At 43.0% G+C, this 12,334-nt stretch overlaps 1 protein-coding gene across 1 annotated transcript; it reads left to right on the top strand.

The window, feature by feature from the left end:
* Positions 1 to 5,403: 5,403 nt before the first annotated feature.
* On the top strand, positions 5,404 to 9,033 carry LOC131881093 (protein Star-like). Its single transcript, XM_059227862.1, has 3 exons — positions 5,404 to 5,711; positions 7,347 to 8,080; positions 8,798 to 9,033. The coding sequence occupies exons 2-3, from the start codon at positions 7,865 to 7,867 to the stop codon at positions 8,990 to 8,992; spliced, it is 411 nt and encodes a 136-aa protein (XP_059083845.1). The 5' UTR covers positions 5,404 to 5,711; positions 7,347 to 7,864; the 3' UTR covers positions 8,993 to 9,033.
* The last annotated feature ends 3,301 nt before the right edge of the window (positions 9,034 to 12,334 follow it).

A 12,334-nucleotide genomic window follows, 5' to 3' on the forward strand; every position in this document is an offset into this window, starting at 1 on the left:
TTGCTGGATACGTTTTGTGTTCCTGGCTTAGATTGGGCAGAGTTTGGCCGTCAACAGGAGGCTGATCCCGAGATTCAGCGCCTTCTGCAGGTTGACACCTCACTGACCTTGGAACGGGTATCCCTTCTGCCTCCTGGTTCCGCCCTCCTGTGCAACATCTCAACTTCTCGACCCCGTCCAGTTGTGCCGGTGGGTCTGCGTCGTCAAGTGTTTGATGCCCTTCATGGACTTGCACATCCCGGCATTCGTGCTTCAAGGGATCTCATCACCGCCCGCTTCGTCTGGTTTCGGTGTAAGAAGGACATTGCGCAATGGGTACGGACTTGTCAGGCGTGTCAACGGTCCAAGGTGATCACCCATATGAAAGCTCCAGTCCAACACCTACCCACACCCCAGCTTCTCTTCCAGCACATCCATGTGGATTTGGTGGGGCCCTTGGAGCCTTGTGAGGGTAACAGATACCTTTTTACTATCGTGGACCGCTATACGCGTTGGCCTGAGGCGGTACCCTTGCCCGATGCCACCGCACTCACTTGTGCCCGCGCGTTGATATACCATTGGATATCACGGTTTGGTATTCCAGACCACATTACAACCGATCAAGGGCGCCAGTTTCTTTCCAATCTGTGGTCGGAGCTCGCCGAGCACATGGGCATGGAGCTCAATCACACTACAGCTTATCACCCTCAAGCAAATGGGCTCGTTGAGAGGCTGCATCGCCATCTCAAGGACGCACTCCGTGCGAGGCTTAGTGCCCCAGATTGGATGGATCAGCTTCTGTGGGTCCTTCTCGGCATTCGTGCGGCCCCTAAGGCAGACCTCGAGGCTTCCAGCGCCCAATTAGTTTACGGGACTTCCCTGGTCCTCCCCGGCGAATTCTGGCCCGCTAGCACCTCGGAGCCTTCGCGCCGGTCGGCAACCGAGCTGGAATCCGCCCTGCGACACCTCCTGCCTGTTCCCACACAATTCCACGGGACTACCCATTCCCATGTCCCCTGTACATTGCAATCAACGGATTTCGTTTTTGTTCGGCGCGATTGCAAGCCTCATCCCCTAGTTTCCCCGTACGAGGGACCCTTCAAGGTCGTCCGGCGAGACGAGAAGTACTTCACCCTCCTGGTTCGTGGAAAAGAAGAGAGGGTTTCGCTGGATCGGCTGAAACCCGCATTTGTCAACAACCCCCCCTGATGGGGTCTCGGAGGGCGTGGCCGGAATCTTGGGGGGGGTGTTATGTGGCGACCCTGTTAGGGGGAACAGCTGACCTCTATTTTAACGTGTTATCAGATTCCGAGAAATATAGTCGTATGTAAATTCGTCCCGCCTAATTTGTGCGTCTCTATACTTCCTTTGAAGCAATGCTCATGGAGTGAAACACTTGACAGTTCTCCAAGGTGTGGTTTCCACTCTTGTGAATTGGGCAGTTTCCGCTTGAATTAACACTGGTAGTTAGCGTTCTTTGAGGTAGCGACTTGGAATTGTCGTTTAGGGTAGGATGTGACCTAGAAGAAATCTCGGTTCCAGGCCACCTTGATTGAACGTACGCCGGGTTATTTGCCCAATCTGCCTCTCTTGATACAAATTCTTGAAATTCAGAGAAAGGTGGAGACAAACCCTCATTGTCCTCCTTGTAGGAGCAGCCCCGGTGATGCCACCTATTGAAAATGTAGCCCGGAAGCATGTTGGCGATAGTACGAATTCCAATTTCCGTCTCAAAATAACAAAGGCCGGGGACGGATGACATTTGACCGCCTATTTGCCTGCAAAGGTCACTCAAGTCCTGTAGTTTTCCTGCCACATTGGTGGTTCCGATGTCCTGAAAGTTATTGACTTGGTCCACGAGGAGGGTGGTCACCCTTAAGCTTGTTCCGAATCTTTTGACTAAAGCTTCCCAAATACCATCCATTGTGGCCATTGGGTTCGTCCCACCCGCATCACGAAAGCTCTCAACCACCCTAAATGCTTCGCCCCCAGTATGGCTTTGCAGGGCCCGGATCATCTTCCTTGGTGAGAGCTCCAACTCGTGTGCTTCGGCTAGGAAACCATCGCGCCACATGGCAAAATGAGATGCTTTGCCAAGAAATGGGGTGGGCGATGACCTGAAGAACTCCATTTTCCCGAGATATCGAGTAGTAGCATCTAGTTTGTTAGAGAAGGGCTGCATGGAACAGTCTAGGTCAACGCCCATTGGCCTCGCTCTCTCCATTGTAGGTTTTTCCGTATCAATGGAGTCAAAAATGGGAAAGTTGTCGCGGTTTTGAATTATAGGATCTGCTTTTCCTGGGCAAGAATCGTCAATACGTTTTGAGGTGGACGAACTCGCGTGGTTTGCCATGCGTTGCCCTGTGGTTGAACTGTTGTTGAGAAAGGGATTCAATTGCGAACCAGAGTTGCCTTGGGGTCCATGGAATCGTATCATTCTCTCCGTGTCGGTCTCTACAGGAAGTAGAAAGTCTTGATCTGAGGTACCTGTTGCATTTAGAGCTGCCAACGTGATCCGTTTTGATTTTTCTTGTTCCAATGCTTGTTTCTGAATCCTAAGTCTTTCTTGCTCGATCCGGGATTGGCTTTCCTGATGGATCTGGACTTCATGAGACCGCAGTTCAAGCTCCTCGATCTTTGATTGGACTTCGTCTTCCGCTTCTTTTTCCTTCCAAGTTCGAAACAAATGTTGGCGGTCCAATTCCGAGGGCGACAAGGATGCTTGAGACGAAGAAATGGATAACTCTGAGCCTCCGAGTTCGATTTTCTGTCGCCCTAATTTGGCAATACCCAAGCTAATCTGATTGAGTAGATCATTCCTATCGTTTAATTCCTCGGATGCTTCTTCCAATGATCCAATGGTTGTGAGCCTCTCCACTAATGCGATGGAAGCCGGGGTTGAAATTCTCCTTTACATTTCTTGAGGTTCAGGGCACTGGATTGAATCTGATCTACTGAAGCATGCGGGCGGGAATCCTCGTCCAGCAGGGCCACGATTGCTTCTCGATCAGAGAACATCTGGGCCTTTAAACAATCCAATGATGGTTGGTGAGGTCGCGATGACCTTCTGGATCCACTTTGGGTCTGTGACTTGTCCCTTGAGTTCACTGAACGTTCGTTGTCCGTGTTGCCTTCCATGTCCTCTTTTTACCCCGAATGTGCCGAGATCGTGTCCGGGGTTGTTTTTACTATCGGGAGCTGGCTACATACTTAACTAAGTCGCCTTTTTCCGTAGTTTACTCGTACGTTTATTAATTTATTGCGGCAAAAACAATTCCCCTTCGAACTTGGGAGCACGTGGTGGAACATCACACAAAAATAACAACATAATGTTAAAAGCGGGGTTCAATCCTTCTTGTCCATCCCAACCTCTCACATCGAAGCGGACCGTGCCCGCCACGCTAGGGTTTGCCTTATTGCAAGAGCAAAAGGGTGTTTGGAGGATCATTCAGTGTGACCGCCGTTTTTTAAGCGATGCAGAGTCTCGATATGCAATGATCGAGCTCGAGCTTTTGGCCGTGGTTTGGGCCATAAAAAAGTCCCATGTGTTTCTGTCTGGGGTCAATTTTGAGTTGATTGTTGACCATAAGCCTTTGCTTCTCATATTGAACAGCTACACTTTGGACAAGATTGACAACAAACGATTAGTGCGACTTTTGCTGAAAGTTCAAGACTACCAATTCGAGACCAAGTGGAAAAAGGGCAAGGACCATGTGATCGCCGATGCATTGTCGAGAGCCCCCGTTGACCAGCCAGAAATTGCTGAACAATATGGCGAGTTGTCAGTCATGACGTGTTCAGTCTGCTCCGTTTTTTGGAAGGATGAAGATCTTCCAGACCTCAAAATGGTTCAATTACTTCGGCAGACTCCTGAAGATCACGAATGTCAAGCTTTGAGGAAAGAAATTTTGGAGGGTTTTCCGGATAAAAAGAGTGATCTTCCAGAAGAGATCCGTTCTTACTGGGGAGGGGAGCAAGAACACCTGTCCCTCGATGGTGATTTGATTCTTTATGGTGAACGCTTGGTAATTCCAAGATGCATGAGAAAAATGGTTCTCCAAGATCTTCATTCATCCCATCAAGGCCAGGAACGTACGAAGAGGAGAGCCCGCCAAGTGGTATTTTGGCCAAACCTCAACAATGATGTGAACACGACCCTTCAACATCGTGAACAACGTCGTGAACACCAATCGTGTCAGAGGAAGGAGCCAATAATGAGTGAACCTATTCCTGATTTGCCATTTCAAAACGCGAGTTCGGATTTGTTCGAACATTGCGGATTCCAATATCTTGTTTGCGTTGATCGGCTGTCAGGTTGGCCATGTACTGAACGTATTGGTCGGACAGCTAATGCTGCAGACGTTGTCCGCATTATTCGACGGAAATTTTCTGATTTGGGTGTACCAAGAAAGATTGTGACGGACAGAGGTCCACAGTTTTCGGCTAGAAAGTTCCGCGATTTTTGCGAACGTTGCAACGTTAGCCATGTAATGTCAAGTCCGCATTACCCGCAAAGCAACGGCCATGCCGAGAGTGCCGTAAAAGCTGTCAAGCGCCTTCTTAAGAAGACAACTACCAACGGCGATGTCGACTGTGATAGCTCTCAAAAGGGAATGCTCAAGTGGAGGAATACCCCACGTTCAGATGGCAGAAGCCCAGCCATGATTCTATATGGGAGACCTTTGGAGTCGTTCGTTTTTGCATACAGGAGGACGTTCGCTCCAGGTTGGCTTCATTTAGCCGAAAAATTGGACAAGAAGGGAGTCGATTTGCAAGAAACATCTGAAAAATATTACAACAGAGGGTCCCGCCACCTCAGACCTCTACGCATTGGAGATTATGTCGATGTTCAGGATTTCCGGACAAAATTATTGAATATGTCTGGTCAAGTTATGGCAGTCGGAACTCGCCGCGATTATTATATTCGAACACCGAGTGGCCGAGTTTATTGGCGAAATCGACGTTTTCTTCGTCCACGAATGATGCCTTCTTCACCGGTACTTTTGCCTGTGAGTCCGAAAACATCTTCAGCTTCACCGTTGACTTCTTCAACTACTACGGAAACGACTCCCACTCCAGCTCTTCGTCGTAGTTCTCGTATGAAGAAGCCAGTGGATCGTATGAACATTGGAGATTTCAACAAAAAGTCTTATGTTTGATTTTATTTCATATTTCCTCGAGGTGATGTGATATGCTTCTCTACCCGTTCTCTACCTATCGACGACATTGAGACTCGACCTGATAACTCGTTCTGACTTCTAGATGATTCTCTTTTCATTCCCCGATTCCTCAACATTTTCTTCAATAAAATCCTAAAAAAATAAAATCCATACTAAGTATTCTTACACCAGTCAGTGCTCATTATCCTTATCATCAAATGCAAAGTAAATATTTGGTCTGTCATAGAGCAGAGCCTCAATCAGTCTCAAGTTGCACGAGTTGTTTTGATCACGTAGCATTCATTGCCTGCACTCTACCCCAAACCCAGGAAGCATTCTGCAAGTTTCTCTCCTGCCGTTCTGAAGCCCCAACGATCAACTTGTCACGGAATACAGGAGTACTTTCCTCGAAGAGCTGAGAGGCGTTTTGATTCAGTCTTATTCAGATCGCGATTCATAATGAGGAAGTGCCAAAGTTCATCGCAGAATAGAAATGTGCTTGTGATTACCACTTGCTTATTCCTTTCATTTATATCATTATTCATATGGATTGATCCCAAGGCACACAATCGGGTAAGTTTGCATCAAAATCATCCCCATGGAAATGTAGTTCGGCTCCAATATTACTTTGACTTGATTTACGGGGGGGTAGCAGAAATTGTGTACATTTACAAACATGGCCAGTGATGGGAAAAATCGAGATTGATCGAATTTCTGCCACTTTCTGCCACAAGTGGCTGAAAATGGCAGAAAGTGGGAGAAAATGGCAGAAAGTGGCAAAAAATGGCAGAAATTGCTGGAAGGTGGTCAAAAAATGGCCGCCGGTGGTTAGAATGGCCAATCTTGATTCTAAAATATGTCAAAGACAAGAAGGATCATATGGTTTGGATAAGTTTTTCAAGTGTCCTTTGCTACAAAGCATATTGATATAGCATTGGCTGAATTGCAAAGTGTTCCTCAAATAGTGATATTTACATATACTGTTTGATGGTTGACTCAATTGATAACAGTATCCATAGACCACTTGCAGTATCCAAGGCCTATCCACAACACTTACACTATTTTTCACACTCATCAAAATGGTTATTGAATACGATATAACTTTTTTTAAATGCAATGGTCGTTATTTTGACTGTAAAAAGTTTAGGTCAAGTGGCATCCCTGATTCCAATCGATTGCGGTGGCAAAATTCAAACTCGATATCACAACAAAGACGTTTAGTGGTTGTATCTCACATTCGATGCAAAATACCCATCCCAACGTGTAAAAACTACATACAGGTAGGCTTAAAAATGAACGGAAGTGATCGTAAATAATAGAAAAAGATGACGTAGATTAATACAAAGAATTCTATTTTCTGCCATTTTCTGCCATTTTTTGCCACTTATTTTAGACCAATTTCTGCCAGATGGTAGAAAATGGCTTTTAATAATTTCTCATCCCTGAACATGGCCCTAGCCCATGAACTAGGTTACCACGAACGTTGAATGGATTATGTCGTAGGAATAGCATTGTTGGTGTTTTTGTTTAGAGACAAACATTGTGTTCAAGCAAAACATATTGATTACATCAAATGGGTCCCATTTGGTGAATACATTATTTCTTTCATGACTTAATAACATTGTGATTAGATTCATGATGGTATCCTGACTTGAACGCCTTGGGGTTCTTGAAGTTGGAACAAAGGCCAAGGACATCATCTTGTATCCATAGTCATTGGTTTGGTCACGAACTTCTAGAGATATGGACTGCGAACGGAAACACAAATTTCTTATCTTTTAAACTGTTCACTTTATTCCAAATAAGCAATTGATGCGATCACAAGATCTTGTTCAATAGGTTAGTTTAGCTAAATTTGAACTCAAAACTATGTTTAGGGAACTCAGGAGATATGTCCAAAGTTATGTAGTGAACACTTAGTAAGATTCGATTTTTTTTGGCCTGCTCTTGTTCAGCTACATAAGGTTTTGGCGACATAACTTTGAAACAATCCACTTTACACGTATATGATATAAAAATGACCTACTTTTAATTGATAAAAAAAAAAACCAAAAAGATTGACATGAATCGTTGGAAATGGGAGCAAAAAAAGCGATACCTCCAAACCTTTTCGTTCGTCCGATCGTTTTCTGATTTGCATTGCTGATTCACTCATGTGCAATGTGAACTTGGCACGACAAAACTTCTAATATCCAATTCATATTTTAGTCAATGCAATCTACAAAATGGAATTTCGAAGACTGGGACTTACAGCAAATGGCAATGCCCTTTTTGATAGATGAGAACCAAGTCGTGACCCCCTCCAATGGACCAATTTGATCCTCTTCTACACGCATTGATAAGGAGAAATCACTTAATTGAACCACTGGGACGACGGCTTCCTTACTTTTTGTCAAATCCAACCAAAGACCCTTCAATGGGACAAGGTCAATCAATTCGAAAGTTGTTCCAGAACAAAGTAACTTGATATCAGATGGGGTTTAAAAGTCATTCATTCACTCTACTACAAGAATTATATTTCACTCTGTTATTTCAAGACAAATGGCTTTTTTATTGAATGCGGCGCTTTAGATGGCGAGACTTGATCTAATACATTGGGCTTGGAACGAGATCTCCAATGGACTGGTATTCTCATTGAGGGCGATCCCAAATCGATCCCAAAAATCTTATCCAAAGGACGAAAGTCGTACGTGGTGCCACATTGCTTGGCAACCAAAAATATAACTATGAAAGTCAGTTATGGCTCGTATTTCAATTTGGGTCGGATTGTGGATGAGTCACCCGGCAGGAAAGACAAAAAAGTGGTGGACGTCATGTGCTTGCCTTTGTTTGCTATTCTCAAAGCCTTGAAGGTTCCTCAAGTGGACTATTTTAGCCTTGACGTGGAAGGCAACGAGTTGGATGTCCTCAAGACTATTCCTTGGGACGAAGTTAACATACTTGTAAGTATTCATCAACCACAGGATAAGTCGAAAACATCAAATCTTTACGACTTTGCCTTAGATCCTGAAGTAACTATGTATGTTTCTCATTATCATCGATACTATTTTGGTTTATTGGTCTTTATTTTGATCTAAAATTTCACCCTGTGTACGTATAATGGAGACAACACATCCGACACGTTCAAGTTCTCGAGGGTCAAACATTTTTGTTTCATATTTAAGACTTACGGAACAAATCAGATCCGGTTGAACATTGGGGTTTTGGACAGGAATGCAGCTGAAAGGCGAAGAGTTTGAATCAATAGACGCAAAATGACCTTTCATTTTAATAGTACTGCGGATCACATTCCCTGTAGCGCTTAGAAAAGCCCGTGAAAAATTCTTTGATGGGTTTAACACGTCCATAGTGTTGTAATAGTTTGCCTTCTTCAATATGGTGCTCCACATCCAGTAACCTAAAGGATTCATGTTGGGGTAGTTTGGGTGCCAAAGGTCTTTGAACCAGAATCCCTCCAATTTTAGCCTTTTGCTTTTGCTTAGGCTTGATGCCAAGTAATCTCGCAAACATTTATTTGAAAAACGTTCCGCGGACTTTCCAGGCATGTTGTATTTTTACGTTAACGATTATCTGCTGTAGGTATACGAAACTTGTAGACAGCCAGGTGATCAGAAAGTAATTCAAATGCCCATTTTTGATTATCTGTTTGTATTTTTCAGGCTCTGTCCGTGGAATTTAGTCACATTGGAGAATCACACACCACTGGTTCCAAGTCCGAATTGGAGTCCTTCATGGAGTCCAAAGGCTACCGAGTAGCGTCAAAAGTAACAAATGGCCACCAATTGGCCAACGATTTCATTTTTGCCAAAAAAGGTGTCTTCGATAACATTTCTATTGCTGATGTGATTTCTTAGACATAGATATGTTAATCAATACCAAAATGTTTCCTTCTAAATGATTCCAAATGATTCCTTCTAAATAACAACCTCATGCTTGTTAGTATTATGCATGGACTTCTTGGTAATTTCCTTTCACATAGGTTATTGATTCTTCAGAGATTCATCAACCAGCCAAACATCGTGGCCCATTGGAAGCAGTTTTCTACAATTCAGTTCAACACTCAGAAAGAGAATTATCTTAATGTTACAGCATTATACTATCTTTGTTGTATTTATTCTTAGTACTTGCTTATAAAAGTACATTCAAGTAGCAAATTCCCTTTCAAAATCCAATTGAAGTGTCTAGGGATTTGGTATTAGGCTGAAGTAAGCTGATATGTCTGCTTATTTAGCCTGGGAGTAGGTCAGCTTTCAAATCTTTCAAATCAAATATCACCTTCATCTTTTTGGGGGGTATATTCATCTATATTTGGAGAGTAATCCGAGTACATTCATGGTGTGAATTGCTTTGCAATAAAAGAACGGATTGGGGTTGCAATTGGCCGAAATGAGTAATTCACCACACAATCATTGCTCGTTAAATATGGTAATGGCGCTACTCGTAACAGTTATTTTGCTTAAAAGTTAGATGACCAATATTTCAGGATTTTTTGCCCCATCAAGATCACTCTTCTCTAAATCAATGTTTTTTTGGTTTCAAATAATCCTAAAATTTGAAAATTTGCTTTCAAGATGATATATGTCAGTGAAAGTTGATGTTGAGGCTTGCATTTCAATCCTTCGAAGAGTCAAGTTTGTTTTGTACCTTTTGTTCTGGGAAGTTTGTCGTGTCGGCTATAATGCATTTTTTATCCTGATCATAATTCTTTGAACAACTTTGAAGTACTTAGCCGCACTTCATTACTCCCCTTCTTAGCTTTGTTCATTTGGTAAGATGTTTGCCAAGCCACTGGTAATGTAAGATAAATTAATCATTTATTTCCAAAATTTGAACTTCTGCATGTCTAAAACGATATCACCCTTATGGGAATAACATGCCTGATCGCTTTTTGCAGCTTGACACTTGGGAGGTCAAGGATATATAAAAAGTCAAAACAAATTTACATTCTAAACAGTTGTTTCGTAATGGATTAGGGTACATGACTATTGATTAAGGTGCTGTCACATAAAAAAAAATTGCTCTTTTTAATCATCAACGATTTTAAGCACATTCTGTTCTTATTCATCCTAGAATACGCAACTACGTTTTAGGTTAAACCCGTCTTCCTTTACCACTCGCCCGATCATGTGACCTAAGGAAACTCATTTGGTGACTTATGTATTATACATTTGCAGTCGTGTGAACCTGTCCCTTAATAATCTTTATTGCGACTCTTGGTCATGTCATGGCGTAAAAATAACTAAAATATGATGTATATACATTATACAGAGTTTGTTGATAAAACAAGAAAAATATCATGAAGGTAAAGGCAATAAGATAGTTGATTAGAAAGTGATATCACAACGAGTATGAATAGAATTGGTTCAATGCACATGAAAAAGGGGAAGAGGGGAATCACAGACAGTACAAACACAGTTAGGTAAAGGTAAATGATGAAATTATTGGCTATTGCAGAGTAGAGGATGGGCCAGATTGAACAGATCTTTTGTCAGCTCCCGTTGTTGGTGGCATTTGGCCGGGAGCCGAACAATAGTGCGTGACCGACAATAGTCCGAGGGGATGTTGGGCCAAGGACAATAAGGTGTTAGCAAGTCCTTGACCGGAAAGGACAACTCGGTTTCGCATAGGAAATGCGTCCATGCATTGTTGGCATATTGGGGCACGCACAGGTATCGTTCGAGGAACTTGGTGAAGATGGCATCTGCGGATTTGAGGGCGGATTGGGCGGAGTTTGGGAGCCAAAGGTGAAGACCGTAGAAGAAAATTGGAGTGATGTAGGTCAGGAAGAGTTGAAGAACTATTGGAAGGGAAGATTCTTGATAGAAAGTCTATTGCAAATGTATCCAATCCTAGCCCTGGCTTTGACGATTGATGATTTGAGAGGTTTGTGAAGGAGAGTTGAGTTGAGAATGTGAAACCGACATAGTTAAAATTATTGACGATTTCAATCGGACTATTGTTAATATGGAAGGAGGTGGGAGGCAGATGACCTTTATGGAAAACCATGGCCTTCGCCTTGATGGTGTTGACTTGAAGGCCGTTCCCTTGGCAATAACCGTGGAGTGCATTGATGGCATCTTGCAATTCCACGGCTAAATTGCAAAATGCCATCAATGCACTTAAACAGAAACCTTTAGTGATTGATTCAAACTTTTGCAAAATTAGTTTCACGTTGTCTTTTTTGCTTTTAAACAGGCTTATATCTTTGCGTTTGACATTTTAGTTATTCTATGCTTTCAAAAAACTTACTAGTGATAATTTGGCCCTCAAAAAGAATTCTTTTCCGAGCCCTTTTGATCCGGGCAGGAGGCACCATGGACAAGGCAAGAGCCTGCTACCTAGGGAGAGCAAATTCAAATCCAGGTGCTGGAAGATTTTATGATATAATTTTCCTTTTCATCTACATGTTGTCTGATATGGAAGGCAAAAATAGCCCTTGCAGACACCAAGAACGAGTTGATGCCAATGTTTTGTAACATTTATTTGCAATTTTTTGTGCAAATTCGGTTGATTTTTTATGTAAATTATGTTTCAATCAATACCATATTTGTCTTCAAGTTTTGGCCGGCCCTAGTTATAACAATAATGTAAGAGGTAGTTCATGATCCAAGACGCAAATTTCAATAGCATGTAAGTTTGCCAAAAAGACGCCATTGCTATGTCAATGGATCTTATGCTCAGATTCCAGCAGAGGAAACGTACTAAAGCTGCTTCACTGGAGGGTCATAACTTCCCCTTTGTCTCACCACAAGATACAGGATATTACCACAAACTACCCAACAAATACCTCTCACTTGGACCTCCATATTGGCACAATAGCGGGAGGGTCATCTGTCTTCTTTAAAGAGACATCTGCCCTCAGAGATGCTGAACTAGCTCTTGCATTGAAGAGAAACTTTCCCATGTCTCTAGATGACGCAAACCTCAAAATCACTGATCCAGGTGTTTGCGCTAGTCTTGCCTTGAAGAAGATCAAGAAGGGATCTGATAAATATTCCCCCTCAACATAGGAAGCTCCTTCGAAAGATTTGTCGATTAAAGTCCAGCCTCAAAGTGATTGGCCCGAGACCAACCTGTACTTCTAAATGATCGGCTGAACTTGATGAGCAGATCCACATGTCTACCAATGCCGAAGAACAAGAACGGGAATCTGCGGCTGTGGGTCAATTGAGTTCCAACCCAAAAGCATTCAATGC

The sequence above is a fragment of the Tigriopus californicus genome, chromosome 5 (assembly GCF_007210705.1).
Source record: "Tigriopus californicus strain San Diego chromosome 5, Tcal_SD_v2.1, whole genome shotgun sequence".
NCBI classification, from domain to species: Eukaryota; Metazoa; Arthropoda; class Copepoda; order Harpacticoida; family Harpacticidae; genus Tigriopus; species Tigriopus californicus.